This window comes from Elephas maximus, chromosome 3, assembly GCF_024166365.1.
Source record: "Elephas maximus indicus isolate mEleMax1 chromosome 3, mEleMax1 primary haplotype, whole genome shotgun sequence".
In the NCBI taxonomy this organism is placed as follows: domain Eukaryota; kingdom Metazoa; phylum Chordata; class Mammalia; order Proboscidea; family Elephantidae; genus Elephas; species Elephas maximus.
The window spans coordinates 87,970,083-87,996,235 of NC_064821.1; the positions used below are offsets into that span (position 1 = coordinate 87,970,083).

Genomic DNA, 26,153 nt, shown 5'->3' on the forward strand with positions numbered 1-26,153 from the left:
ATAGGGCAGTTCTACTCTGTCCTATAGAGTCGCTGAGTTGGAATCGACTCGACAGCAATGGGTTTGGTTTGGTTTTTAGTTATGGTTCTGGTTTACTCAAATTTCAAAATTCAGGTCTGTTCCATGTCACTTCCTCAGCCATGATTTAACCAGGAAGAGCTAGTTCAAAGCCCTACCACTTACTAGCTGGGTGACATTGGGAAAGTGATTTAACTTCTCTGTGCCTCAATTTTTCTCATAGGGTTTCTGTGCAGAATATAGAGCGTGAATACAAACAATATGGCAAATTGTGGATGCTCAATAAATTGGTTATAAACTGGGGGAGCCCTGGCGGCACAGTGGTCAAGAGCTCTACTGCTAATCAGAAGGATGGCAGTTCAAATCCACCAGCAGCTTCCTGAAAACCCTATAGGGCAGTTCCACTCTGTCCTATAGGGTCGCTATGAATTGGAATTGACTGGACGGCAACCGGTTTGGTTTTTTTTTTTTAAATTCTTCCTTGTGCAGCAACTGATACTATTTTTATTCCTTTGTATCTGTTAGCATTCTTTGGTTGCAAGCAACAAAACCTGGCTTTGCCTAACCAAAGAAAACGTTTTCTGGGAGGCAAAGACCAAAGGGAAGGCAGGGTGTGACATAGGTGAGAAGCAGTTAGCTTCACAAGATCTTATTAGCAGGAAGTACTTAACAGTCTTGGCATATCTTGGGTTATTCATCCACTCATTGGCTAAAGGAGGGCAGGTGCCTGAATTAATGGCTATTAAATCTGATCCAATGGGTAGGAAGTAGTTCTCCAAAAAAGGAAGAATGGACACTGGGTGGCCAAAAACAATAAATTCCCACTCGCCGTCTGTAATGGTTAAGGTTGTGGGTCAACTTGGCTGGGCCATGATTCTCAGTAACATGATACTAGTATGATGGTGTGATCACTTCCACTATGAGATTCGATATTATGTGATCACCTTCATTGTGGGATCTGCTGTGAGTAGCCAATCAGTTGAAGGGGAGTTTCCTTGGGCGTGTGGCCTGCACTGAATATAAGTGGATATTCTGGCAAGGCTTGTGGGCTTTTGCTCATTCTGGATCCTACAGTGGGCTCTTGTTCATCTGATCTCTGGTTCTTGGGACCTGAGCTAGCAGTTTACCTGCAGTTTTGCCTGCCAATCTTTGGGATTTGGCAATCTTCACAGCCCGCGAACAAAAGCCCTGCTCTCTGACCTGCTGACCTTGGTTCACCAGCTCCCACAGCTACATCAATCAGGAGAAGCCTCTATTCTGACCCTTGGACTCGGGACATTGCAGCCTCTACAACCGCATGAGCCATTTCCTTGATTCAATCTCTCTCTATGTATTTATATGCTTTACTGGTTTTGCTTCTCTAGACAATCTAGCCTAAGACACCCTCCTTCCTAAACAACTCTTTTCCCTCGGATTCCGAGACACCACATTCACTTGGTCCCTTCCTACCTCTCAGGCTGTTTCTTCTCTGCCTCCTTTTTGGGCTTTTCTTCTTCCATTTCTTAAATATTGGTGCTCCTTTTGGACAGGCCTGGGAACAGAACTGTGTAGTAAGTCAGGCCTGTGTTGGAAGAATTAACTGGTAGTGACTCACTCTTTCTCAGAATCCAAAGCTTTGAGGTCTGAGATTTCCAGTCCCATCTACTCCACAGTATTCTTGCTTTCTGGATTAGTGACCCTCCAATTTTTCCTTCTACTATCCCTGAAAATAATTTCGAAGTCTCCGAATACCATCAGTTTTAATCACAAGTTTATTGGCATTTTAACAATCCTCTTTTAAACGTATCCAAGCAGAGAATTAGCTTGGGCTGGATGCAGAGGCGTCGCTTTGGTGCGTGGTGCAGTGCAAGCCAGCAGGAGGAGTGGTCTGGCCCCGCCCTAAGGACCACCCACGTGGGGGGCGCTTCCCCACCCCCGCAAGATCTTCAAACTCGTGCTCTGCTTTGCTTGTCCAAGCTTCCGCCAATCAGACCTCCAGTACCAAAGGGAGGGGCTGGTACAACCTTGCAGCCCTGGATTCCAAACCCCAGCTCCTCCCCCGCGGCGGGGGCGGGGGCGGGGGCGCGGGCGGGGGCGGGGGCGGGGTGGAACCGCAGTGTGTGACTCCGGATCCTTGGGTCCAGTCCCTCCCTCCGGGAGGAGTTTCCTCTTCACTAGGATACCTAAGCCGGCTCCCTGGCTCTTTGATCAAGCCGACTTTCCGTGCAGCCCACCATTCCTGGAAGCTGAGGCTCTTTGAAACCTGGGCAGGGTGCAGAGTTGAGGGAAGATCACGCTACCCCCTTCACGTTGTGCTTGTGCTGTGCTGAGGTGAGTTTTTGCCGGAGGAGGTGGCCTCAGTCTTTGACCCAGAGGTGTCAACCCAGGATAGAGAGAAGACCGCGGGCCTTAGAGGTGGCTGTACTTAGTTTCAGATTTCAGCGCCTCATCTTATTTATTGCATGATCTTGAGTAAGATTTCAGCTTCTCTGGGCCCCAGTTTCCTCAGCGGTAAAAAGAGTATAAATTTTTGTATGAGAAAATTAACTTGAGCGGTAAACTTTCCCCTAAAGCACAAACAAAATAAGATACATAAATGCAACAAAAAAAGGTTCCTTCATCAGAGGTGTAGGGAGAATTAAACGAGATAAAGCCTTTAAAGCGCCCAGCAAACATATATGTTTGGTAAATTTTTGTTGCCATCTCCATCTTCTTTTTGTTTGCTCACCTCCACGGTTTTTTTCAGGAGCTCTGACTTTCCATGGAAGGTCAGACATGCTTTTGGGAAGTGGAGGGAGGGGGGTGAATTCGCTTGCTTAGGCACCTGCCTAGGCTTTGGAAAAAGCTAGGGCGTGTTTTTTTGTTTCCCCTGATTGCTCCAGAGCTCTGTTAAAAGTGAAGCTCCAATCTGAACCTTCACCAGAGGAGGGTACTGAGAATTTACTCTCCTTCAGCTTGTTCATACTTACGGCTGTAGGACCTCACTGAGACAAGTCTTGATAATTCTGATCATGACTATTACTTTTCCCAAGGTCTCAGTTTCCTTTTCTGTAATACAGGAGCAATTTCAATATGATGCTGTCTGGCACCGCTGGGGTGTCTTGAAGATGGTAAAGTGCTTTGAGATTCTCCAGAGACGATTCCTTCCAGGTTTCCCAAGAAGTAAAGGAAGAAGCTGATAGAGACAATGTCTTAACTTTTTGCTGGTCAAACTCCAGGTGTCATATCTACTTCCATTTGAGTGTGTGCCGCACATGCGCATGTGTGCTTATGTGCTTATTGGCAGGCTATATAGCATTGACTTCAGACAGATGACAGGCCCTGATTTCTGAGTACCCAGTTTTGTGAGGGAAACTGTTATGTAAATAGCAAAATGCAGCAATGTGATACTGTGATAACCAGTACATAGGAGGAGCCAGAAATGTAAAGCTAGCTGAAGGATGAGGAACAGTTAGCCTGGCAAGGATGGGCTTGGGGAAGGAAAGTATTCAGAGGGCTGGAGTCAAGTGGTAGCTGGTTCTTTAGAGTCTGGAACATGGAGTCTGAGATGAGGAGATGGAGAAATGAGGAAGGCAGGGGCCAGGTTATGAAGGGTATTACTAAGGAATCTGGACTTTATCCTAAGGGTAGGGGAGAGCTACAGAAGGAGTTTGAGCCTGGGAGTCAGATGGTCAGATTTGGTGGATGGATTGTGAAAGAAGGGGCGACATTGGAACCAGATTCATGAACTGGCTATTACCATGGTCCATGTAAGGGGTGATGGTGGTTGGAGCTAGGGCCATTGCAATGGAGGTATATATGGATGGATTAAAGAAAGACTTAGGAAGTATATATTTTTAAATACTTCTCACATACATCACGAAGTACATCAAGTAGTATTGCAGGCTTAAATCTTACAGCACAGCTTAGAACAAACATTATCATTTTTTATATTTAGAAGTATTAGTAACAGGATTTTTTTACCCAACTAAACAGACCAATTCTGGGCCACCATTACGTATTTAAGGTAGTTTTCCAAGCTAGCTTCTTTATAAGTATGGGAGAAGATATCACCTATCAAAATCGTAATCTGATAATACACAGAAATGCCTGAAAGGAACTGCAGATACTTTCTTTAGATGGCTATTTTTTTGTGTGTGTGCTTTAAGTGAATGTTTATAGCTGAAGTTAGTTTCTCATACAAAAATTTATATACACATTGTTATATGGCCCTAGTTGCTCTCCCTATAATGTGACAGCACACTCCTCCTTTCAACCCCAGATTTCCCATGTCTGTTCAACCAGCCCCTGCCCCTTTCTGCCTTCTCATCTCACCTCCAGACAGGAGCTGCCCATTTACTCTCATGTACCTACTTGAACTAAGAAGTGCACTCTTCACAAGTATCATTTTATGTCTTATAATCCAGTCTAATCTTTGTCTGAAGAGTTGGCTTTGGCAATGGTTTTAGTTCTGGGTTTAGAGAGAGTCTGGGGGCCGTGTCTTCCAGGGTTCCTCTATTCTGAGTCAGGCCATTAAGTTAGATGGCTATCTTTTAAGGCCCCATGGATTAAACTGTGAACATGTTGTCTGGTTTGCTTTAGCACTTGTTATTCCGGGCCTTGAGTCACTAGTGAGACAGAACATATAGGAAGAAGAGCATGGGCCAGGCACTGTGCACAGTGCTTTAGATATAGTGGACCTGAGATTCAGACCCAGGTCTGTGCAACCCCAGAGCCTAAACTATCCCTCTGCATTTTGCTGCTGGATTTGATGAGTATTTTTAGTACCTAAGGGACAATCTGGTAGAGATGTCCAGCGGAGTTGAATGTACAGAATTGGGGTGGGAGGAGTCACTGCTTAGGTGATGACTAAAGACTTGGCTCCATTGGGGAGTGAGAAGAGGATTGAGGACAGAACCCTGAGGGACATCAATTTTTTTTTTTTTGTTATTAACTTTTACTGAGCTTCAAGTGAACGTTTACAAATCAAGTCAGTCTGTCACATATAAGTTAATATACATCTTACTCCTTACTCCCACTTGCTCTCCCCCTAATGAGTCAGCCCTTCCAGTCTCTCCTTTCGTGAGAACTTTGCCAGCCTCCAACTCTCTCTATCCTCCCATCCCCCCTCCAGCCAGGAGATGCCAACACAGTCTCAAATGTCCACCTGATATAATTAGCTCACTCTTCATCAGCATCTCTCTCCCACCCACTGTCCAGTCCTTTTCATGTCTGATGAATTGTCTTCGGGGATGGTTCCCGTCCTGTGCCAACAGAAGGTTTGGGGACCATGACCGCCGGGATTCCTCTAGTCACAGCCAGACCATTAAGTATGGTCTTTTTATGAGAATTTGGGGTCTGCATCTCACTGATCTCCTGCTCCCTCAGGGGTTCTCTATTGTGCTCCCTGTGAGGGCAGTCATCGATTGTGGCCGGGCACCAACTAGTTCTTCTGGTCTCAGGGTGATGTAGGTCTCTGGTTCATGTGGCCCTTTCTGTCTCTTGGGCTCTTAGTTGTCGTGTGACCTTGGTGTTCTTCATTCTCCTTTGCTCCAGGTGGGTTGAGACCAATTGATGCATCTTAGATGGCCGCTTGTTAGCATTTAAGACCCCAGACGCCACATTTCAAAGCGGGATGCAGAATGTTTTCATAATAGAATTATTTTGCCAATTGACTCAGAAGTCCCCTTGAACCATGGTTCGCAAACCCCCGTCCTTGCTCCGCTGACCTTTGAAGTATTCAGTTTATCCCGGAAACTTCTTTGCTTTTGGTCCAGTCCAGTCCAGTTGAGCTGACCTTCCGTGTATTGAGTGTTGTCCTTCCCTTCACCTAAAGCAGTTCTTATCTACTAATTAATCAGTAAAAAACCCTCTCCCTCCCTCCTTCCCTCCCCACCTCGTAACCACAAAAATATGTGTTCTTCTTAGTTTATACTATTTCTCAAGATCTTAAAATAGTGGTCTTATACAATATTTGTCCTTTTGCCTCTGACTAATTTCACTCAGCATAATGCCTTTCAGGTTCCTCCATGTTATGAAATGTTTCACAGATTCGTCACTGTTCTTTATCGATACGTAGTATTCCATTGTGTGAATATACCACAATTTATTTACCCATTCATCCATTGATGGACACCTTGGTTGCTTCCAGCTTTTTGCTATTGTAAACAGAGCTGCAATAAACACGGGTGTGCATATATCTGTTTGTGTGAAGGCTCTTGTTTCTCTAGGGTATATTCCGAGGAGTGGGATTTCTGGGTTGTATGGTAGTTCTATTTCTAACTGTTTAAGATAACGCCAGATAGATTTCCAAAGTGGTTGTACCATTTTACATTCCCACCAGCAGTGTATGAGAGTTCCAATCTCTCCGCAGCCTCTCCAACATTTATTATTTTGTGTTTTTTGGATTAATGCCAGCCTTGTTGGAGTGAGATGGAATCTCATCGTAGTTTTAATCTGCATTTCTCTAATGGCTAATGATCGAGAGCATTTTCTCATGTATCTGTTAGCTGCCTGAATATCTTCTTTAGTGAAATGTGTGTTCATATCCTTTGCCCACTTCTTGATTGGGTTGTTTGTCTTTTTGTGGTTGAGTTTTGACAGAATCATGTAGATTTTAGAGATCAGGGGCTGGTCGGAGATGTCATAGCTGAAAATTCCTTCCCAGTCTGTAGGTGGTCTTTTTACTCTTTTGGTGAAGTCTCTAGATGAGCATAGGTGTTTGATTTTTAGGAGCTCCCAGTTATCTGGTTTCTTTTCATCATTTTTGGTAATGTTTTGTATTCTGTTTATGCCTTGTATTAGGGCTCCTAGGGTGGGACATCAATTTTTATGGGAGGCAGAAGAAAGACCAGTGCAACCAGGGAAACCCATTGAAACAAAACCAAACCCATTGCCTTTGAGTTGATTCCAATTCATAGTGACCCTATAGGAAAGAGTAGAACTGCCCCATAAGGTTTCCAAGGAGTGGCTGGTGGATTCGAACTGCCAAACTTTTGGTTACCAGGCATGCTTTTAACCACTGCGCCACTGTCTCCAGGTTCCCTGCATTCAGGCAGCAAGTATAGAGCCCTTCGCTCTGAAGGGAAAAATGAGCCCCACAGAAAAGAACCTAGGACCTGAGTTAAGAATAGTAAAACCTGAGTTCTAATACGACCCTCTTGCGCTCCTCTCCCTACATACACCCAGGTCTCTCTCTTATATCCAGAACTTCCCCCAAGATAACCTAAGCATTTCAAAAACAGAGTGCACCAGAAGTCCAGTTAGGCAGTGTCCTGATAAGCTCAGAGCCTGGAGTCTGTTAATGCAGGACTGGGCTGAAAAGCTGCTGCCTCAGGCAGAAAAAGAGGAAGCCACAAGCTGACAGAGGGAAAAACATTTTTCTTCCACCGTGGCCCCTCCACTCCCATCTTTGGAGCTCTTGTTCTTTGCAGATCTTTGCTAGGTCTTCCTGTCTCCATAATTTCAGGTTCCTACACTCCAGCTCTTTTGGTTTTCAGTTTTATCAGCAAAAGAAGGGGAGAAGCAGGCATCAAGTTTCTTCTTCCTTTTTCCCCAGGTAGGATTTTTGTTCAAGCTCTTACCCCAGGTGTAATTTGAGAGCCCTCCCATGTGTGCTGGGAAATCTGGAAGAGGACAACAGGTCACTTGTTTGGTGATGAAGCTCAGAAAACCAGCCATATACCCTGCTGGCAGTAGGTAGGCTAGTTCCTTCTGAAGCCCATATGTGATTACATGATCTCTGGAGGTTTGTGCCCCGGGAGGTTTGGTTACAGAGTACTGTCCTCAGCTATCTGTGGTTTGCTGTCCACATTTATCAGTTTTGTCTGTTTGCTTTTTTAGCAGAAAAGAGTGGTTTTCATAGCCAGGTTATACTAGACTATAAAATTCTTCCTGGGTCAGAAGTGTTAGGAAAGACAATTAGTATACTGGTTATACTCACAACTTGTTTTGTTACCTGCTTTACCGAAATACTCTTGATGCCCTTTCAGAATTTGGAAAAAAGGTTGCATTTATGAAGGTATTTTGACAATGAAATCAATCCCAGGAAAGTGATATTTACAGTACTGATGAGGTCAAGGGAAAAGGTAATTACTCTTGGGGTGAACCTTTCCTCTCCTTTCCCTTTCACTTACATAACTCGTGATCATTCATTCATTAATACGTAACTCAGGTATCACCTCCAAGAAGCCATTCTCACTTAGTTACTCTTTTCCTGCAGACTTTGGTAGATTTCAGTCATAACTGTATCACAGTTTTTTTTTTTTTTTTTTTTTTTAAAAAAAAACCAGCTTGTAAATTCCAGGAGGACAGGGACCCTATTTGAATACATGTGTCTCAAGGGTCTAGCACAAGGTCCGGGCCATTCAACATTTGCTGAATGAATGAATATTCTCGGGCCATTTAGAAACTTCTAACTTTCAAAGCTCTCCAAAGAGGGATTCCCCAGTCACCTACCTGCATTGTTCAGCTGGTAATTTTCTTACCAGCTTATATAATTCACTACTTTTTTGCTGCATAGAAGTCCTATGTCTAGTTCCCCCTTCCTGAGAAGACTTCCCCCTTGACTCTTGAGAAAGTCTAGCTCATTCTTAGAAGCCAGTGTCACAAAGAGAACATTCAGGTAACCAACAAATACATGAAAAGGTGCATGAGATCATTAGCCATCAGAGAGATACAAATCAAAACTACAACGAGATACCATCTCACCGCTGCAAAAATGGCAATGATTAAAAAAAAAAAAAAAAAACAGGAAACAACAAATGCTGTGGAGGTTGTAGAGCGATTGGAACTCTTATACATTGATGATGGGATTGCAAAATGATACAACCATTATGGAAAACAGTATGGCACTTCCTCAAAAAGCTAGAAATAGGAATACCTTATGATCCAGCAATCCCCACTCCTAGGTATATGTCCTAGAAATATCAGAGCAGTGACATAAATAAACATATGCACACCTATGTTCATTATAGCATTATACACAATAGCAAGAAGATGGAAATAACCTAAGTGTCCATCGATGGATGAATGGATAAGCAAATTGTGGTACATACATAAAATGGAATACTATGCAACTATAAAAACTAATGAGTCCGCAAAACATACGTGGATGAATGTTATGAAATGAGTGAAATAAGTCAATCACAAAAAGATATTCTATGGTCCCACTATTATAAAAAGTCAAGAATAGATATACACACAGAAAGGAGGGAGAAGAAGGGGGAATAATATTCTAGATAGTTAGGTACTTGACTCTTGTCACTTTTGGTGATGGGAAAGGCAAGACAAAATATGGGTCAAGTCATCACATCTTGATCCAGGTAAATAAAGACATGAGAAAAAGGGCCAGTTTTGGTAAATGGTATAACACACAATTTTGCAACAACAGTAAAAACAACCAAAAACATGTGTGGTTACATAGGTTGATATAGATGCATATACGTGTATAGAAAGGCATATGTGAGTAAATGCATGTGCATGTATAGGTGTATCTGGAGACAAGTATATACACATTTGTATGTTCTGCATATAGAACAAATCACCTGGGGGCACAGTTACAGAGGCCTCTAGACATAGCCAGATAACTCGTGCGATTGGTTTACTGGGTTAAAAGTCTTGCGATCATTGTCTCGGGGGACAATTTAGTCAATCGACATAACATAGTTCACAAAAATAATGTTCTACATCCTACCTCGGTGAGTAGCATCTGAGGTCTTAAAAACTTGCGAGTAGCCATCCAAGATATAGCTATTGGTCTCTACTTGTGTGGAGCAAAAGAAAATGAAGGCAATCAAAGCCTCAAAGAAGAAACTAATCCACGGGAATAAATAGCCCACAGGAACCAAGGCCTCTTCTAACCTTAGACCAGAAGAAGTAGATGTTGCCCGGCTACCACTACTGACCATTCTGACCAGGAACACTTTGGAAGGTCCCAGATAGAATGGAAGAAAAATGTAGAATAAAACTCAAAATTTCTAAAAAAGGCCAGACTTACTGAACCAATAGAGACTACAGGAACCCCCAAGACCATCACAGTGAGATACGCTTTGAATTTGGCACTGAAGCTACTCCTGGAGGTCACCTTTCAGCCAGATAATAGATTGTTTCTGTGTTTATCATTAGGTGCCATCGAGTTGGTTGCGACTCATAGCAATCTGATGTACAAGAGAATGAAACACTGCCTGGTCCTGTGCCATCCTCACAATCATTATGCTTGAGCCCACTGTTACAGCCACTGTATCATCTTTATAACACAGGGTGTTAATGAGTCTTCAATTTTTTTTTTTAATTTTTATTGTGCTTTAAGTGAAAGTTTACAAACCAAGTTAGTCTCTCATACAAAAACTTATATACACCTTGCTATATACTCCTAGTTGCTCTCCCTCTAAAGAGACAGCACGCTCCTTCCCTCCACTCTCTATTTTTGTGTCCATTCGCCCAGTTTCTGCCCCTCTCTGCCCTCTCATCTCTTCTCCAGACAGGAGCTGCCGACATAGTCTCATGTGTCTACTTGATCTGAGGAGCTCAGTCTTCACCAGTATCATTTTCTGTCTCGTAGTCCAGTCCAATCCCTGTCTGAAGAGTTGGCTTTAGGAATGGTTCCTGTCTTAGGCTAACAGAAAGTCTGGGGACCATGACCTCTGGGGTCCTTCTAGTCTTAGACCATTAAGTCTGGTCTTTTTACAAGAATCTGGGGTCTGCATCCCACTGCTCTCCTGCTCCCTCAGGGGTTCTCTGTTGTGTTCCCTTTCAGGGCAGTCATTGGTTGTAGCTGGGCACCATCTAGTTCTTCTGGTCTCAGGCTGATGTAGTCTCTGGTTTATGTGGCCCTTTCTGTCTCTTGGGCTCATTATTACCTTGCATCTTTGATGTTCTTCATTCTCCTTTGCTCCAAGTGGGTTGAGACCCATTGATGCATCTTAGATGGCCACTTGGTATCATTTAAGACCCCAGACATCACTCTCCTAAGTGGGATGCAGTCTGTTTTCTTAATAGATTTTTATTATGCCAGTTGACTTAGATGTCCCCTGAAACCATGGTCCCCAAACACCCGCCCCTGCTATGCTGGGTTTCGAAGTATTCAGTTTATTCAGGAATCTTCCTTGCTTTTGGCTTAGTCCAGTTGTGCTGACCTCTCCTGTATTGTGTGTTGTCTTTCCCTTCACCTAAAATAGTTCTTATCTACTATCTAATTAGTGAAAGCCCCTCTCCTTCCCTCCCTCCCCGCTCTTGTAACCATCAAAGAATATTTTCTTCTCTGTTTAAACTATTTTTTGAGTTCTTATAATAGTGGTATTATATAATATTTGTCCTTTTGCAACTAATTTCACTCAGCATAATGCCTTCCAGTTTCCTCCATGTTATGAAATGTTTCACAGATTCATCATTGTTCTTTATTGATGCATGGTATTCCACTGTGTGAATATACCATAATTTATCCATTCGTCTGTTGATGGGTGCCCTGGTTGCTTCCATCTTTTTGCTATTGTAAGCAATGCTGCAGTGAACATGGGTATGCATAAATCTGTTTGTGTAAAGGCTCTTATTTCTCTAGGATATGTTCCAAGGAGCAGAATTGCTGGGTTGTATGATAGTTCTATTTCTAGCTTTTGAAGGAAGTGCCAAATTGATTTCCAAAGTGGTTGTACCATTCTACATTTCCTCCAGTCTCTCCACAACCTCTCCAACATTTATTATTTTGTGTTTATTGGATTAATGCCAGCCTTGTTGGGGTGAGATGGAATCTCATTGTAGGTTTGATTTGCATTTCTCTAACGGTTAATGATCGTGAGCATTTCCTCATGTATCTGTTAGCTACCTGAATGTCTTCTTTAGTGAAGTGCCTATTCATATCCTTTGCCCATTTTTTAATTGGGTTATTTGTCTTTTTGTTGTTGTTTTTTTGCAGTATCATGTAGATTTTAGAGATCAGATGCTGATCAGAAATGTCATAGCTAAAAACTTTTTCCCAGTCTGTAGGTAATCTTTTTACTTTTTCGGTGAAGTCTTTGGATGAGCATAGGTGTTTGGTTTTCAGGAGCTCCCAGGTATCTAGTTTCTCTTCTGCATTGTTGGTAATGTTTTGTATACTGTTTATGCCATGTATTAGGGCCCCTAGCATTGTCCCTATTTTTCCTTCCATGATCTTTATCATTTTAGATGTTATATTAGGTCTTTGATCCATTTCTGCCACTCTCTCTTTATTGGTGCATTTAGTACATTTACACTCAGCATAATTATGGATAGGTATGAGTTTAGTGCTGTCATTTTGATGTCTTTTTTTGTGTATTGTTGACAGTTTCTTTTTCCCACTTAATTTTTGTGCTGAGCAGCTTTATATATTGTGTTTTCCTCTTACTCATTGTAGTTGATTTTGTTTCTGCTGAGTCTCTATTCTTTTCTTGTATTTCATTTTTTTAAATAATTTTTATTGAGCTTTGTATTTCATTTTCATAAGTAGGATTGTTAGTCTTATTTATGGTTACCTTAATATTTACCCTTATTTTTCTAAGTTTAAACCTAACTTTTGTTTCTTTATATTGCCTTGTCTTCCTCTCCATATGAAAGATCTATGATTACATTTCTCAGTCCTTCTTTATTGTTTTAATGTCTTCTTTTACGTAATGACATCACTGTTTCCCTGTTTGGAGCTTTTTTTTTTTAATCTTGATTAATTTTTGTGATTTCCCTATCCGGGTTGATATCTGATTGCTCTGTCCAGTGTTCTAGTCTTGGGTTGATATCTGGTATTATTGATTTTCTAACCAGAGTACTCCCTTTAGTATTTCTTGTAGTTTTGGTTTGGTTTTTATGAATTCCCTAAACTTCTGTTTATCTGGAAATGTCCTAATTCCGCCTTCATATTTGAGAGGCAGTTTTGCTGGATATATGATTCTTGGTTGGCATTTTTTTTCCTTCAATGCTTTATATAAGTCATCCCACTGCCTTCTTGCCTGTATGGTTTCTGCTGAGTAGTCTGATCTTATTCTTATTGACTCTCCTTTGTAGGTGACTTTTCATTTATCCCTAGCTGCTCTTAAAATTCTTTATCTTTGGTTTGGGCAAGTCTGATTATAATATGTCTTTGTGACTTTCTTTTAAGACCTACCTTATGTGGAGTTCAACGAGCATCTTTGATAGATATCTTCTCGTGTTTCATGATATCAGGGAAGTTTTCTGCCAACAAATCTTCAACAATTTTCTCTGTATTTTCTGTTCTCCCTCCCTGTTCTGCTACTTCAATCACTCATAGGTTATTTCTGTTGATAGAGTCCCACATGATTCCTAGGGTTTCTTCATTTTTTTTAATTCTTTTATCTGATTTTTCTTCATGTATATTGGTGGCAAGTGCTTTATCTTCAGTCTCACAGATTCTGCCTTCCACTTCCTCAATTCCGCTCCTCTGACTTTCTATTGAGTTGTCTAATTCCGCAATTTTATTCTTAATTTTCTGAATTTCTGATTGCTTTCTCTATGGATTCTTGCAGCTTATTAAATTTTTCATTATGTTCTTGAATAACCTTTTAAATTTCTTCAGCTGCTTTATCTGTGTGTTCCTTGGCTTGTTCTGCATATTGCCTGATCTCCTTCCTGATGTCTTGAAGAGTTCTGTATATTAATCTTTTGTATTCTCCATCCGGTAATTCCAGGAGGGCACCTTCATCCAAAAGATCCCTTGACTGTTTGTTCTGAGAGCTTGTTGAAGTGATCATAGTCTGCTTCTTTATGTGATTTGATATTGACTTTTGTCCCAAGCCATCTATAAGTTATTGTATTAGTTTATTTTATGTTTGTTTACTGTATCCTAGCTTCTTGCTTTGTTTTGTTTTGATATGCCCAAATAGGTTTCTTGAGTGAGCTATCTTGATTATTTTTGCCTTTGAAGCACTAACGTCCCGTCGCCAGATGGCTAGAGCTGTTAACCAGGTACATGAGCCTAGGAGTCCATTCATTTTCTTGTATGGATTCAGCTCAGGTGTCCAGGTAGTTGGTCATCAAGTGTATGGTACAGGCTCTGTCCTACTGTCTTAGTGGCGCAAGGGTGATTGGTGTAGGTACCGGTATCTAGTTGCTGCAGGGGGTCATGCTCTGAACAAGGCAGGGGGCTGACAACCATCCCCCAAGTGTCTGTAAGGAAAGCGCATCCCTGTTCCCTAGAGCACATAGGTGGGTGGGTTCTGCAGATGGACCTTGGGTACCCAGTGCTTTTGGTTTTAAGGACTGGGAGGTACCAGTTATCCTTGGACCCCAGTCACAGATGGCTGGGTGACTTGAGTGGAACCACCAGTCCTTAGGGCCCTGGTGTGGGTAGGTGAGGATCCTGTTTAATAGGCAAAGCAGTGTCAGACATCAAACACCCACCTCTCCACCACACAGCTGCAACAATTGCAGTCTGGCAACAAGGGCCTATTCTCCTGAAATAGGCCTGCACAGGTCCATGCAGCGGGGAAAGGTGTTCAAAGCGCACTGACTGTTTATGCCTGGACAGGAACTGCTTCTGTCCTCAGCTCTCCAGATTAGTGGAGCTGGCAGATTATCTTTTCCCCAATTGTGAACTTATTCCTTCTCCAAGACTGGGAGAATAGCTCAGGTTGCACAGCAGGACCTATTTCAGGCAAGGGAAATTGACAGCCAATGAAGCCTGCTTCGGGGAGGGTGGTGTGGTAAAATATATGCAAGTCCTTAGCTTTTGCTGAGAGTGCCATTCTTTTCTGGGTCCAGAGGTGTGAGTAGGCTGTGAAGCTGGATTTTCTCCCTGAGGACAATGTGGCCGAACACTACTACCAGCCCACTGCAGCCACTCCTGGGAATGTTGCCTGAGGGTTCACGGCAATTCAGGTCTGGCAACTCCTCTCTGCTTCTGAACCATCTCTCCCTCCCTCTGCTGCTCAGTCCATTTTCTAACTTTGCCTTTGATGTTCAGGGCTTCTAGCTTGTCATAAATGTAATCTTTTCACTTGTTTTTAGGGGGTCTTTGTAGTAAGAGGGTTCACCAGAAGCGTCTGACTACTTTGCCATCTTGGCCCCTCCCCCTCTCCTCCAATTCTTATATCCCAATTTTCTTCATAAAGTCCAGCTTCTCGGATTATTGGCTCAGCTTTCATATTGAAAGGATACAACCTTGATGTACCTTTCCAGACTTTAACCATGGAATATCCACTTGTTCTTTTAAATGACTGCCTTTTTTTAAAAATTTTTATTGTGCTTTAAGTGAAAGTTGACAAGTCAGTCTCTGATACAAAAATTTATATACACCTTGCTATATACTCCTAGTTGTTCTCCCCCTAATGAGACAGCACACTCCTTCTCTCTACCCTCTTTTTCTGATTCCATTCAGCCAGCTTCTGTCCTCCCGAACCCACCTTCCCATCTCCCCTCCAGACAGGAGCTGCCCACATAGTCTCATGTGTCTGCTTGATCCAAGAAGCTCACTCCTTACCAGTATCATATTCTATCCTATAGTCCAGTGCAATCCCTGTCTGAAGAGTCGGCTTTGGGAATGGTTCCTGTCTTGGGCTAACAGACGGTCTGGGGGCCATGACCTCCGGGTCCCTCAAGTCTCAGTCAGACCATTAGGTCTGGTCTTTTTACAAGAATTTGGGGTCTGCATCCTGCTGCTGTCTTGATCCCTCAGAGGTTCTCTTGTATTCCCTGTCAGGGCAATAAATGACTGCCTCTTGATATATGTACAGGTTCCTCATGAGCACAACTAAGCATTCTGGAATTCCCATTCTTTGCAATATTATCCATAATTTGTTATGATCCACACAGTCAAAAACCTTTGCATAGTCAATCAAACACAGGTAAAAGTCTTTCTGGTATTCTTTACTTTCACCAGGATCCATCTGATATCAGCAATGATATCCCCCATTCCACATCCTCTTCTGAATCTGGCTTAAATTTCTGGCAGTTCCCTGTCGATATAGTGCTGCAACCAATTTTGAATGATCTTCAGCAAAATGTTACCTGCATGTGATTTTAATGATATTGTTCAATAATTTCCACATTCCGCTGGATCACGTTTCTTTGGAATAGTCACAAATATGGATTTCTTCCAGTCAGTTGGCCAGGTAGCTGTCTTCCAAATTTCTTAGCATGGAAGCGTGAGCATTTCCAGCCCCACATCTGTTTGTTGAAACATCTCAATTGGTATTCCATCAAGACAATAGTTTGGCTTACAAAAGAAATGATATTACCTGTGTGTAATGTGCTCCCTTAGACAATCAACTGTATGAGACCAAATGGCCAACATTTACCCAAAAGCAAAGGTGAGAAGGCAAGGAGGGGAGTGGGAGCTGGATCGATGGAAACAGAACAAACAGAATGGAAATAATGAGAATGCTGACACATTGTAAAAATTGTAACCCATGTCATGGAACAATCTGTATAAAAATTGTTAAAGGGAAACCTAACTTGTGTAAGCTTTCACCTAAAACACAATAAAATATTATTAAGGAAAAAAAAAACTTAAAAAAATTTATGCTTTTATCTAAGAGTTTTGTTCTGGCAAGTAACAGAGAATCACAATAAAGAGTTATTTCAGAGAGAAAGAAAAAAAGCCAATGGCACTGTCCCCTGATCCGTGCCCTATAGAATTCACTTCCTTTTCTGTAGCACATTGTACAAGGACATTTAGTGAGGATTTGAGGTGCATATTACATAATATGGCCTTGCTAGCCATGCATGGTCTTATGACTCCTACAAAATGATTGGGTGGGACTAGAAAATAAGGTGCTTGTGGCCCAACAAAGGGGTTGGGTAGCTTGCTAACAAGGCAAAAAAAGTGCATGGAATGCTTGCAGGGGTGGGACCATGCAAATAAGGTGTATGGAATTCCCCGGAGGGTCTTGCCATCCTACTAGGCTTAGAAAGATAGCCAATACCAGAGCAGAGAGGAGACTTCACTACCATGAAGAAAGAAGACCCAGGAGCAGAGCACATCCTTTGGACCCAGGATCCCTGCACTGAGAACTTCATAGACCCGGGAGACAGCTGTAACACTGGAGATAGTGTGAGGCAGTGCAGTGGGCTTCCGGCCCACAGAGTGAGGCGGCTACTATAGGTGTGCTGTTCCACAGAAGAAAGAGAAGTGAGTGCCTCAAGGCACGAGGCTTCCAGATGGAGTTGGGTGCCTCTGGTGGAGCTTACTTATTGGTGGAGCTAAAGAGCTTTGTAACACCTGAGCAGGACAGAAGAGGGGCTGAGAGGAGCCTGTCCTGAGGGGTTTAAAAGGAGACTGTCGTTAGAGGGCCAAGTGCAAGGGCCCAGGCCCAAGCAGCAGAGGCCTGTCTGTGGGCATGGCCAGAGAAGAAGCTGTCCTGATCGAAGAACTGTTTCCTAAGTTGTACCTATTACTTCCCTAATAAACCGGATAACTGTGAATATTGTCCGAGTTCTATGTGGCCATTGCAACAGATTATCAAACCCAGCAGAGAAGTAGAGAGTGCTGTGGGAGGGACGGCTGGTGTCAGAATTAGTAAAAACGTTGGTGTGAGAAGGTATGTCTGATCTGTACATCATAGGAATCAGCTTTGTGCTGATATTGATCTTGATTGTCTCTCTTCCCTCTTGTGAAGTTAAATAAGGAGGTCTGATACTGGCATTTTCATAGGCTTAGAACATGTGTTTTTACAGGTTTGTGCTAACCTGTCTTATTCCTGCCTTTTTCCGTTAGCTTCTTGGATCATTGGCTCCACCAGTACTTAGCAGTTCAGATGGGGCAAATAGCTTCACCTCTCTGAGCTTCCATTTTCTCATCTGAAAAATGATTCAGTTCCTTTGTAGGAGCTCACTAAGGCCTACCAACATGGATGATCAGACCTCTGAGAGGGACTCAGGGAGTCTCTGTAGTTCTGACAAACTCCTGGGAACACTCATTTTATCCTCAAGAGAAGTGGCTTCTTTCTAGGCCCATTCTGTCACCTGGTCTTTCTTTGATTATGTCTTTTACCTGCTTACACTGGCTTGAGACCTTGTTTACTCAAGGCTGGATACTTCTGGGTATATACCCTATCTTTATTTTTAGGTACTGGAGCTCTTAACACAGACCTTTAGAAGGAAGGGCAGCCAAGCCAGGCTTGTTGTCTGGTTAGTGTTTGTCCAGGAATTGCTGGCTTTGGTTTGTTCTGGGCACCCTGTCTCAGTTGCTTCTGCCTATTAAAACATATATACAACCACATATTTGTTGCCTTACCACTTCTGCTCCCCCCTTCCCCATCCATCTCTCACCCATGTTTTGCGGAGGTCTTGACAAGTGGGTGGCTGAGCCCCCAAGCTACAGCACTGACTCGCATGCCATTCTCTTCCCGTCTTTGTTTCAGGAGGCAATGATGACTTCCCATGTCCTCCTGCATACTGGGCAGAAGATGCCCCTGATTGGACTGGGTACCTGGAGGAGTGAGCCTGGCCAGGTGAGGGATGGGGGAACAAGAGGGGAGCTTCTTGAGCCTCTGTCACAGAAAAGGCAGGATTTAGGACACTGGGTTTTCCCTGACAGCCCCCCACCTCATATTCCACTTTTTGTAGGGATGGGCCTGGAGGGCAGTGGGGAAAGGTAAGGGAAGAAGGGACCAGCAGTGAGTCCTTGGCTCCCCCAGCTGCCTTCACCTTCCGAGCTTACTCAGAAGAGGGGCTGAGAGCCCCAGCAGGGCCAAGGGTGTAGGAAAGGAATCATTCTTCTGACTGGATCTGTACTGTGTGGATGCACATTTACATGTGTGACTGTCCACAGCAGTGACAGCAACCTTTGTTGTTTCTGGCATTGGGGGAGTTGACTTCCCTGTATCACTTCTCATTCACAGCACTCCCTAAGCCCCCTCTGCCCTGTCACCCTGTGCTGTGGTCATGTCTTTTCTCCCACATCCAGATTTTGGGGGCTGGGTCTCTCCCTAGTGTTCACACACAGCTAGGCACACAGCAGGTGTCCGGGTTTGAAGAATAGCTAGGTCGATTGTGTAGACCCAAGGATCAGCAAGCTTTTTCTTGCTGGACATATTTTAGGCTTTGCTGGACAAGAGGCAAAATGGAGGTTATTATGTAGGCACTTATATAACCATTAAATAAGTAACCATTTAAAAATGTAAAAACCATTCTTAGTTCAAAGACTTTAAAAAAGAAAAAAAACAAACAAAAAAGGCAGCTGCCATAGTTTATTAACCTCTGGTATAGACCCTCACAGCCCAGGGGAGCCTGGGGATGGAGACCTGCTTTCCTAGGGTTGACAGAGCACCTGGGGTGGGGGATCTCCCCAGGGTTTTTCCATGTTTCTTCGAAATCTGAGTCAGACTCTAGAGAAGTTTGGGGATCAAGTTTGGGAGGGACTCCAGCAAAGAGAACAGTGGCTTCTATCTCGGATTTAGTCTGGTGTTTATGTTGTGGTTGGGTGATCTCTGCCTTTTTCCCTTTGATGTTCTTCCTATAGGTGCCTAGGACCCTGGAGCCAAGGTACTCCACACAGCCTGGGGACAAGTCCAGGAGCCAGATCAATGCAGAGTGAGGGCCCTTGACTTAGGTCCTGGACACAGAACCAAGGCCAAGGTCTGGGGTTACAGAATAGCAGGAGTAGGGTCGGAAGCGTGGGTAACTGCCCCCAGATGGAGGTCTTGAATGCCAGACCAGGCACCCACAAGAAGAGTTTTGGTTGCTTTGTGGCAAGGGCCTGGCACCTTGGATCCTGCTATTGATGTCATGTTTCTAGTCTGGTTTTTAGTAAATTGACTCACTATCCTCCTACTTGATGGCTGCTTTCTTCTCATTCATCTGGGGACTTTGGGTCCAGCTTCTTCACCTTCCTTAATTTTTTCCCTGTCATCTCTTCTGCTGGCCTTGAGCCTCCAGAGCTCATTCTGGCTACATGACTCCCCAAGAGCCTTTTCCGGTGTATACTTGGCCTGGGAATACGTCATGTTCCCTAACCAGCTCCTCAGGGTTGGGGACTTGTCTCCATGACCTGTACTTCTATTTATCCATCTATCTTTTGATTCAAAAAATATTTACTAAATCCTTCTTTATGTCCAATGCTGGGAACACATGGGTTAGTTTTCTGCTGGGCTCTGCTAAGATGACTTGAATGGGAAGGTAACTTGGAGGCTGGTGGGATGGGGGCAGGACAAAAGGTTTGAGTTCCCTGAGGAGGCTTGTGGTCCTCTAGACTAGAGGCATCTTCCATCTTCTCATCTCCAGGGCATGGATTGTTGTTGTCGTTAGGTGCCATCAAGTTGGTTCTGACTCATAGCAACCCTATGTTACAACAGAATGAAACATTGCTGGGTCTTGCGCCATCCTCACAATCATTGTTATGCTTGAGCCCATTGCTGCAACCACTGTATCATTCCATCTCGTTGAGGGTCTTCCTCTTTCACTGACCCTCTACTTCACCAAGCACAATGTCCTTCTCCAGGGACTGATCCCTCCTGATAACATGTCCAAAGTATGTGAAGTCTCACCATCCTCTCTTCTAAGGAGAATTCTAGATGTACTTCTTCCAAAACAGATTTGTTCATTCTTTTGGCAGTCCATGGTATATTCATTATTCTTCGCCATCACTATAACTCAAAGGGGGTCTTCCATATTCATTGCCCAGCCTACGCATGCATATGAGGCAATGGAAGACACCTTGGCTTGGGTCAGGTGCAGCTTAGTCCTTAAAGTGACATCTTTGCTTTTTAACACTCCAAAGAGGTCTTTAACAGCAGATTCACCCAGTGCAATGCATCGTTTGATTTCAGGACTGCTTCTTGCCCCAAGTATATTACTGCTTTTCTATCAGTGACCCTGGGTGTTGGGGGTAGGGCAGTTTCTGACTCAGAACAACTGCTGAATCTGCTCCTTTTACCTGACAGGTGAAAGCAGCTGTTAAGTATGCCTTGAGTGTTGGCTATCGCCACATTGACTGTGCTGCTATGTATGGCAATGAGACTGAGATCGGGGAGGCCCTAAAAGAGAATGTGGGACCAGGCAAGGTGAGGACTTGGGTTACAGAGAGGACGGGATGGGAGAGTTCAGAGGCTGGAGCTAGAGGGTGGAGGGAATCTGGTACTAGCTTCTTTCCAGTTCCACTGCAAGAGGTGAGACTGGGTACCCATGGCCTTTCTCATTATGGGCCTTGCCCCCTGTACCAGGCGGTACCAAGGGAGGAGCTGTTTGTGACATCCAAGCTGTGGAACACCAAACACCACCCTGAAGATGTGGAACCTGCCCTCCGGAAGACACTGGCCGACCTCCAGCTGGAGTATTTGGACCTGTACCTGATGCACTGGCCTTGTGCCTTTGAGTGAGCTGTTCCCAGGGTCTTTATTTGGGGAGGCAGGGGATCTGGGTGGGGTAGTGTTAATACTTTATCTTAAGTCCCAGTGGCAGAGCACGATAGGAACACTTGTCTAGGAGGCAAGCTGTGGAGCTTGCCATGGGATTCTGAGCCTTTCTACTATAGTAGCCAGGAATTTAGCTACAGAAAAAGGAATGTAGTTTAGTGTGTTGTGTATCCTCGGGTGTGCATGGGTGGTCCCTCCTGCTTCCTTTGTTCATTCAGGAAACATACACTGACCCTTCTGTTGAGCTAGGTCCTAGGTTGCAGTAACAAACAAACCCCAGCAGAGGGTGTGAGAGGAGCCTGCCATCAGTACTGCATCCTATGCTGGAAGTAGGCTGGAAGAGCATGTAACTCCCTGAGGAGGAAGGAGCTAAGGAAGACTTCCCAGAAGAGATACAATCTGGGTCTAGGAAGAAAAGAAGGGGGAATGGGTATTCCATGTAGAATTAACACCTAAGTCATGATCTGGATGGGTGAAAAAGCATGACTGTTTCTCACTCTTGGCCCTTTTGTCTCTTTGGAGTTGGGGCATGGCACAGAGTAGCTGGATGGGCAGATAGGGCAGAAGCCTGGGATTTATGCCCACACTCGGGGCTGTTCCACACTCAGGCAGGGAGACAACCCCTTCCCTAAGAATGCGGATGGGACGATACGCTATGACCCCACCCACTACAAGGAGACCTGGAAGGCTCTAGAGACACTGGTGGCCAAGGGGCTGGTGCGGGCACTGGGCCTGTCCAACTTCAACAGCCGGCAGATCGACGATGTGCTCAGTGTGGCCTCTGTGCGTCCAGCTGTCCTGCAGGTGAGCGTGGCAAGCATACCAGCTGTTTAGGATGTATGCACAGAGCATGAGTGAGCAAGTGATGCCCCTAATAAGTGGAAATGGCTGGAAGTTGTCAGAGTGTGCAAGTCCTCAGCATAAAAGTGGGTATTCAATCCCTGGGAGAGAATGACGTCACCGGTGGCGAAGAGAACGGGAAAAGCGGGCTGAGGAAGAGGGGAGCATCAGCAAAGCGGGGTTGGTCAGGACATGCATGTGTGAGCGGGGCTGGACAAGCTGGGTGTGGCCACTTTTGGTGATGAGCTGTTTTCTGGCTCAGGTGGAATGCCACCCATACCTGGCTCAGAAGGAGCTGATTGCTCACTGCCATGCACGTGGTCTGGAGGTGACTGCTTATAGCCCTCTGGGCTCCTCTGATCGTGCTTGGCGGGATCCTGATGAGCCTGTCCTGCTTGAGGATCCAGTGGTCCTGGCACTGGCTGAAAAGTATGGCCGGTCTCCAGCTCAGGTCTTGCTCAGGTACGTGCAGTGTTGGGGAAAGGGAGTCTGTGGGGACAAGGGACCCTGGGTTTGGAAGGCAAGGGTTGAAGGGTTCCCTAGGAGCTTGCAGTGTGATCTGGGTGGAGGGCACTGTGAGGCATGTTGCCTGTTCTGGTGGGCCTCAGGGGCTCCAGGAGCTCAGAGAAGGCAGCGTGGAGGATGAAACAGTGCTCAGAAACACTAACAACTGTTCCTCATCTACCTCAATCCCCCGCCTTAGATGGCAGGTCCAGAGGAAAGTGGTGTCCATTCCCAAGAGTATAACTCCTTCCCGAATCCTTCAGAACATTCAGGTATGTGATGGTCCTGCCTCCTTTAGCTTTTTGGGTCACAGTCTGGTCCCAACTCTCTGGCTATGAAGGCAGTTCTTTGGAACCCCAGCTTCTATTTACAAGACTGGCTTTAGTGACCCCCTCTACCCCTCCTTTCACCCCCAGGTGTTTGACTTCACCTTCAGCCCAGAAGAAATGAAACATTTAGATGGTCTGAACAGAAACTGGCGATATATTGTGCCCAAGCTTATGGTAAGAATTTATCAGAGTTCGGGAATGTGAGATCCCTGTAAAATTCTGCCCCGGTTCTGGCCTCAGGCAGTTGCTCAGGGGAAGGACAGAATGTTAGTGGTGGTGGCGGGTCACTGCTGTCCAGGACACAAGGGTCTTTTTTCTGTTTATTGAGCTCCAGGATGTAGTACAGCTCAGGGATAAGAAGCATTCCCTGGGAGTCCCAGTCCTGCCCCTTGATATCTTGTAACCTATAACAAGTTATTTAACTTCTCTGAGCTTCAGCTTCCTATCTGTAAAAATGAACTCAGTTCCTGACACATGGTAGGTTCTAAGTAAATGATATCAGTGAGAGGAACGCACAAGCCTGCTATACCCAGGGAAATAAACAGTTCCCTAGCACTGAAACTCAGCTGAGGCTGTTGGCTATATTATGGGTTTGGTGCTGTAATGCTTCTGATACTGTGGCGCTCTCTGAGGCCAGGGGCTGATCACTGCCATCTGGCATAGTGATGTAGTTAGGTGAGGTTGTTCCGGAAGCTTTGGGGGAGAGAGGCAGGCATCTTTGTAATGTCAGCTCCTGCTAATGGAGTCATATGTCCATCTCTCTTTCCAGGTGGATGGGAAGTGGGTTCCGAGAGATGTGGGGCACCCTCTGTACCCTTTTAATGACCCATACTGAGACCACAGCTCTCTGGCGTGCCTTTTAGCTCACCTGCTGTGAGGTCCTGATATCCCAAGAAAGGGAGTTATTAAAGCTCTGGAGGATCCACACTGCTTGCTTGTCTTATCTTTCTGGTTAGGCCTGGGAAGGAAGAGGTTTTCTTTAGGAAAGCCATGCCTAGGGCTGCTGGGTCTGACCTGCCCTGAAGGCAAACTTCCTTTTCTTTCCTGGTTTTGGGGAGCCGACCTACAGCTGAATTGCCGACTGCATGCCCTCATTAGGTACATTAGAGGAGGCTTGCCGTCTAGTGGCTACTCTGAGCACTGCATGCTTCCCTAGAGTTGTCTTATGGAGAATGTCAAAAATTGGTCACCTCAGAGGACCGAGAACAGGGCAGTGAATCTCCTGTGATTTCATGGCAGTGCTGGGCCTGGGCCTTGAGTTTCCATCCCCTTTTTCTGGTCAGTAAGGAGCCTGGCTGGCACAGTGGTTAAGTGTTCGGCTGCTACCTGAAAAGTTGACAGTTCCAAGCCACCAGCCATTCAGCAGAAAAAAGATACGTGGCAGTCTGTTTCTGTAAAGGTTACAGCCTTGGAAGCCCTGTGGGGCAGTTCTACTCTGTCCTATAAGGTTGCTATGAGACTGAATCAACTGGACAGCAATGGGGAGTTCTGGCCAACGTCTGAGGCTAGGAATATGAGGAACCCAAATGAGGGTGCCAGCTTGCAAAATGATGAAAGGTAAGAACAGGGGCTTTTTCTCTCAGATACTGCAATCAGTGTGCACAGGCTACCTGAAGGAGGCAAAGTCAGGCCCAAGGCTTGCTATTCTGCACCTAGGGTCCTATCTTATTAGCTTTATAGTCCCACCAAAGGCCACTGAAAACCAGGTTCTAGGAAAGTGTTTGGCAAATGCTTCACAGCTCCAGTCACACAAAACTCATTTTAGTTTGCCAGAAGAACCACTGCTCCTCATTCAGCAAATATGGGTTAGACAAAAGGCTAGACCCTGGGGATATATCAAAACACATAAGGTTCCTATAGTCTACTTGAGGAGACGCACTAAGTAACTGGATAATTTAATTACGGTTAGAAGTGTTATGAAGAAGTGCAGGGCAAGAAGCTGATTGATTTAATCAGCTGAGATGGGAAGGATGAATAGGGATTAATTAAAGGAGGTAAGAGTAAGAATATTATAACATGTAGGTTGAACAGCTTGGGGGAAAGCCTGGAAGAAGCTTTTGGGAAAACCCAAAGAAGGCTTGTGTGATAGAAACTGAAAGGGGGGAGAAAGACTGGCATGGAATGATGCTGTAATTAGGGAGGAGCCTGGCAATGCAGGGCCTAGGAGATTGTTAAAATTTTGTGTTTTTTTATCCTGCATACAATGGGAAACCGTGAAAGCGTTTTGAGCAGGAATAACATTACTTGATTTGTGTTTTAGACATGACCCCGGTGCAGTAAAGAGAATGGGTTAGAGGAGTGAAAAGTGGCTGGAGAGAGGCATGCTGGAGGCTATTACAAGAGGTTAGTCTTTTGCCTCTGGGCCTTTACACACAGTGTCCTGCCTGAAACATTCTAACCCTTAGCTCACTGTGCTGGCTAACTTAACTACTAAATGTTCAGTTTAGCTCTCACTTCCTCAGGGACTTCTTTCCTCACCTCACCCTCCCTAGACGGCTCTCTATTTGATTCCATAACTCACTCACACTTTAGCATGATCCAACCTTCCACAGGTATGAGGTAAGGAAACTAAAGTTGTCATAACATGAAACTATCCACTAGTAAACCAACAACTTAAAAGTTATTCTTACAGTAACACCTATGAGGAATGTGCTACATAGAACAATCAACTACGAGAGGCCAGAAGGGCAACATTTGACCCAAAGCAAAGATGAGAAGGCAGGGTGGGACAGGGAAATTGGACAAATGAAAACTAGGAACCCAAGGAGGGAATGGGGAGAGTGCTGACAGATTGTATAAATTAGAATCGATGTCATGGAACAATTTATGTATGAATTATTGATTGGAAAATTAATCTGCTATGTAAACTTTCACTAGAGCGCAATAAAATGTTAAAAACATCAAAAAAAAGCAGTTATTCTTGACTCAAACATCTCACCTTGTTTAACATCACATTTCTTCATCTACATCTTTGTCTAAGCACTGGACAGTGTGGTGTACATCCACTGCAAAGTCAAATTGCAAATCCCACAAAAGATGCAATATTTTATTGAAGCAATGGAAGTGATGTTGTAGAACTTCTCAAATCATATCCAAAGCCATTGACAAGTGAAGATCTGACAGTTAACTGAAAGAGAAAATTAAAGATAAGGAGACTAGGCTTGAAAAGAGAATGAATAGAATATCAAAG

General features: G+C 44.3%; 1 protein-coding gene across 2 annotated transcripts; it reads left to right on the forward strand.

Moving 5' to 3' along the window:
* The first annotated feature begins 2,164 nt into the window (after positions 1 to 2,164).
* Positions 2,165 to 25,833, forward strand: LOC126073036 (aldo-keto reductase family 1 member A1-like). Of its 2 annotated transcripts, XM_049879146.1 has the most exons (9): positions 2,165 to 2,328; positions 18,300 to 18,389; positions 20,820 to 20,939; positions 21,099 to 21,250; positions 21,899 to 22,094; positions 22,393 to 22,592; positions 22,834 to 22,906; positions 23,051 to 23,137; positions 23,733 to 25,833. In XM_049879146.1, the coding sequence occupies exons 2-9, from the start codon at positions 18,306 to 18,308 to the stop codon at positions 23,796 to 23,798; spliced, it is 978 nt and encodes a 325-aa protein (XP_049735103.1). In that variant the 5' UTR covers positions 2,165 to 2,328; positions 18,300 to 18,305; the 3' UTR covers positions 23,799 to 25,833. The 2 variants fall into 2 exon arrangements, with proteins under 2 accessions (XP_049735103.1, XP_049735105.1); XM_049879148.1 differs by lacking the exon at positions 20,820 to 20,939 and having other exon boundaries at positions 2,166 to 2,328; positions 23,733 to 25,832.
* The last annotated feature ends 320 nt before the right edge of the window (positions 25,834 to 26,153 follow it).

Excerpts from the sequence above, each read along its gene's own strand:
- LOC126073036 (XM_049879146.1), top strand. The coding sequence starts at position 18,306 with ATGATGACTTCCCATGTCCTCCTGCATACTGGGCAGAAGATGCCCCTG. Across the intron at positions 22,095-22,392 it reads TGCGTCCAGCTGTCCTGCAG|GTGGAATGCCACCCATACCT; the intron begins GTGAGCGTGGCA and ends TTTCTGGCTCAG. Across the intron at positions 23,138-23,732 it reads ATATTGTGCCCAAGCTTATG|GTGGATGGGAAGTGGGTTCC; the intron begins GTAAGAATTTAT and ends CTCTCTTTCCAG.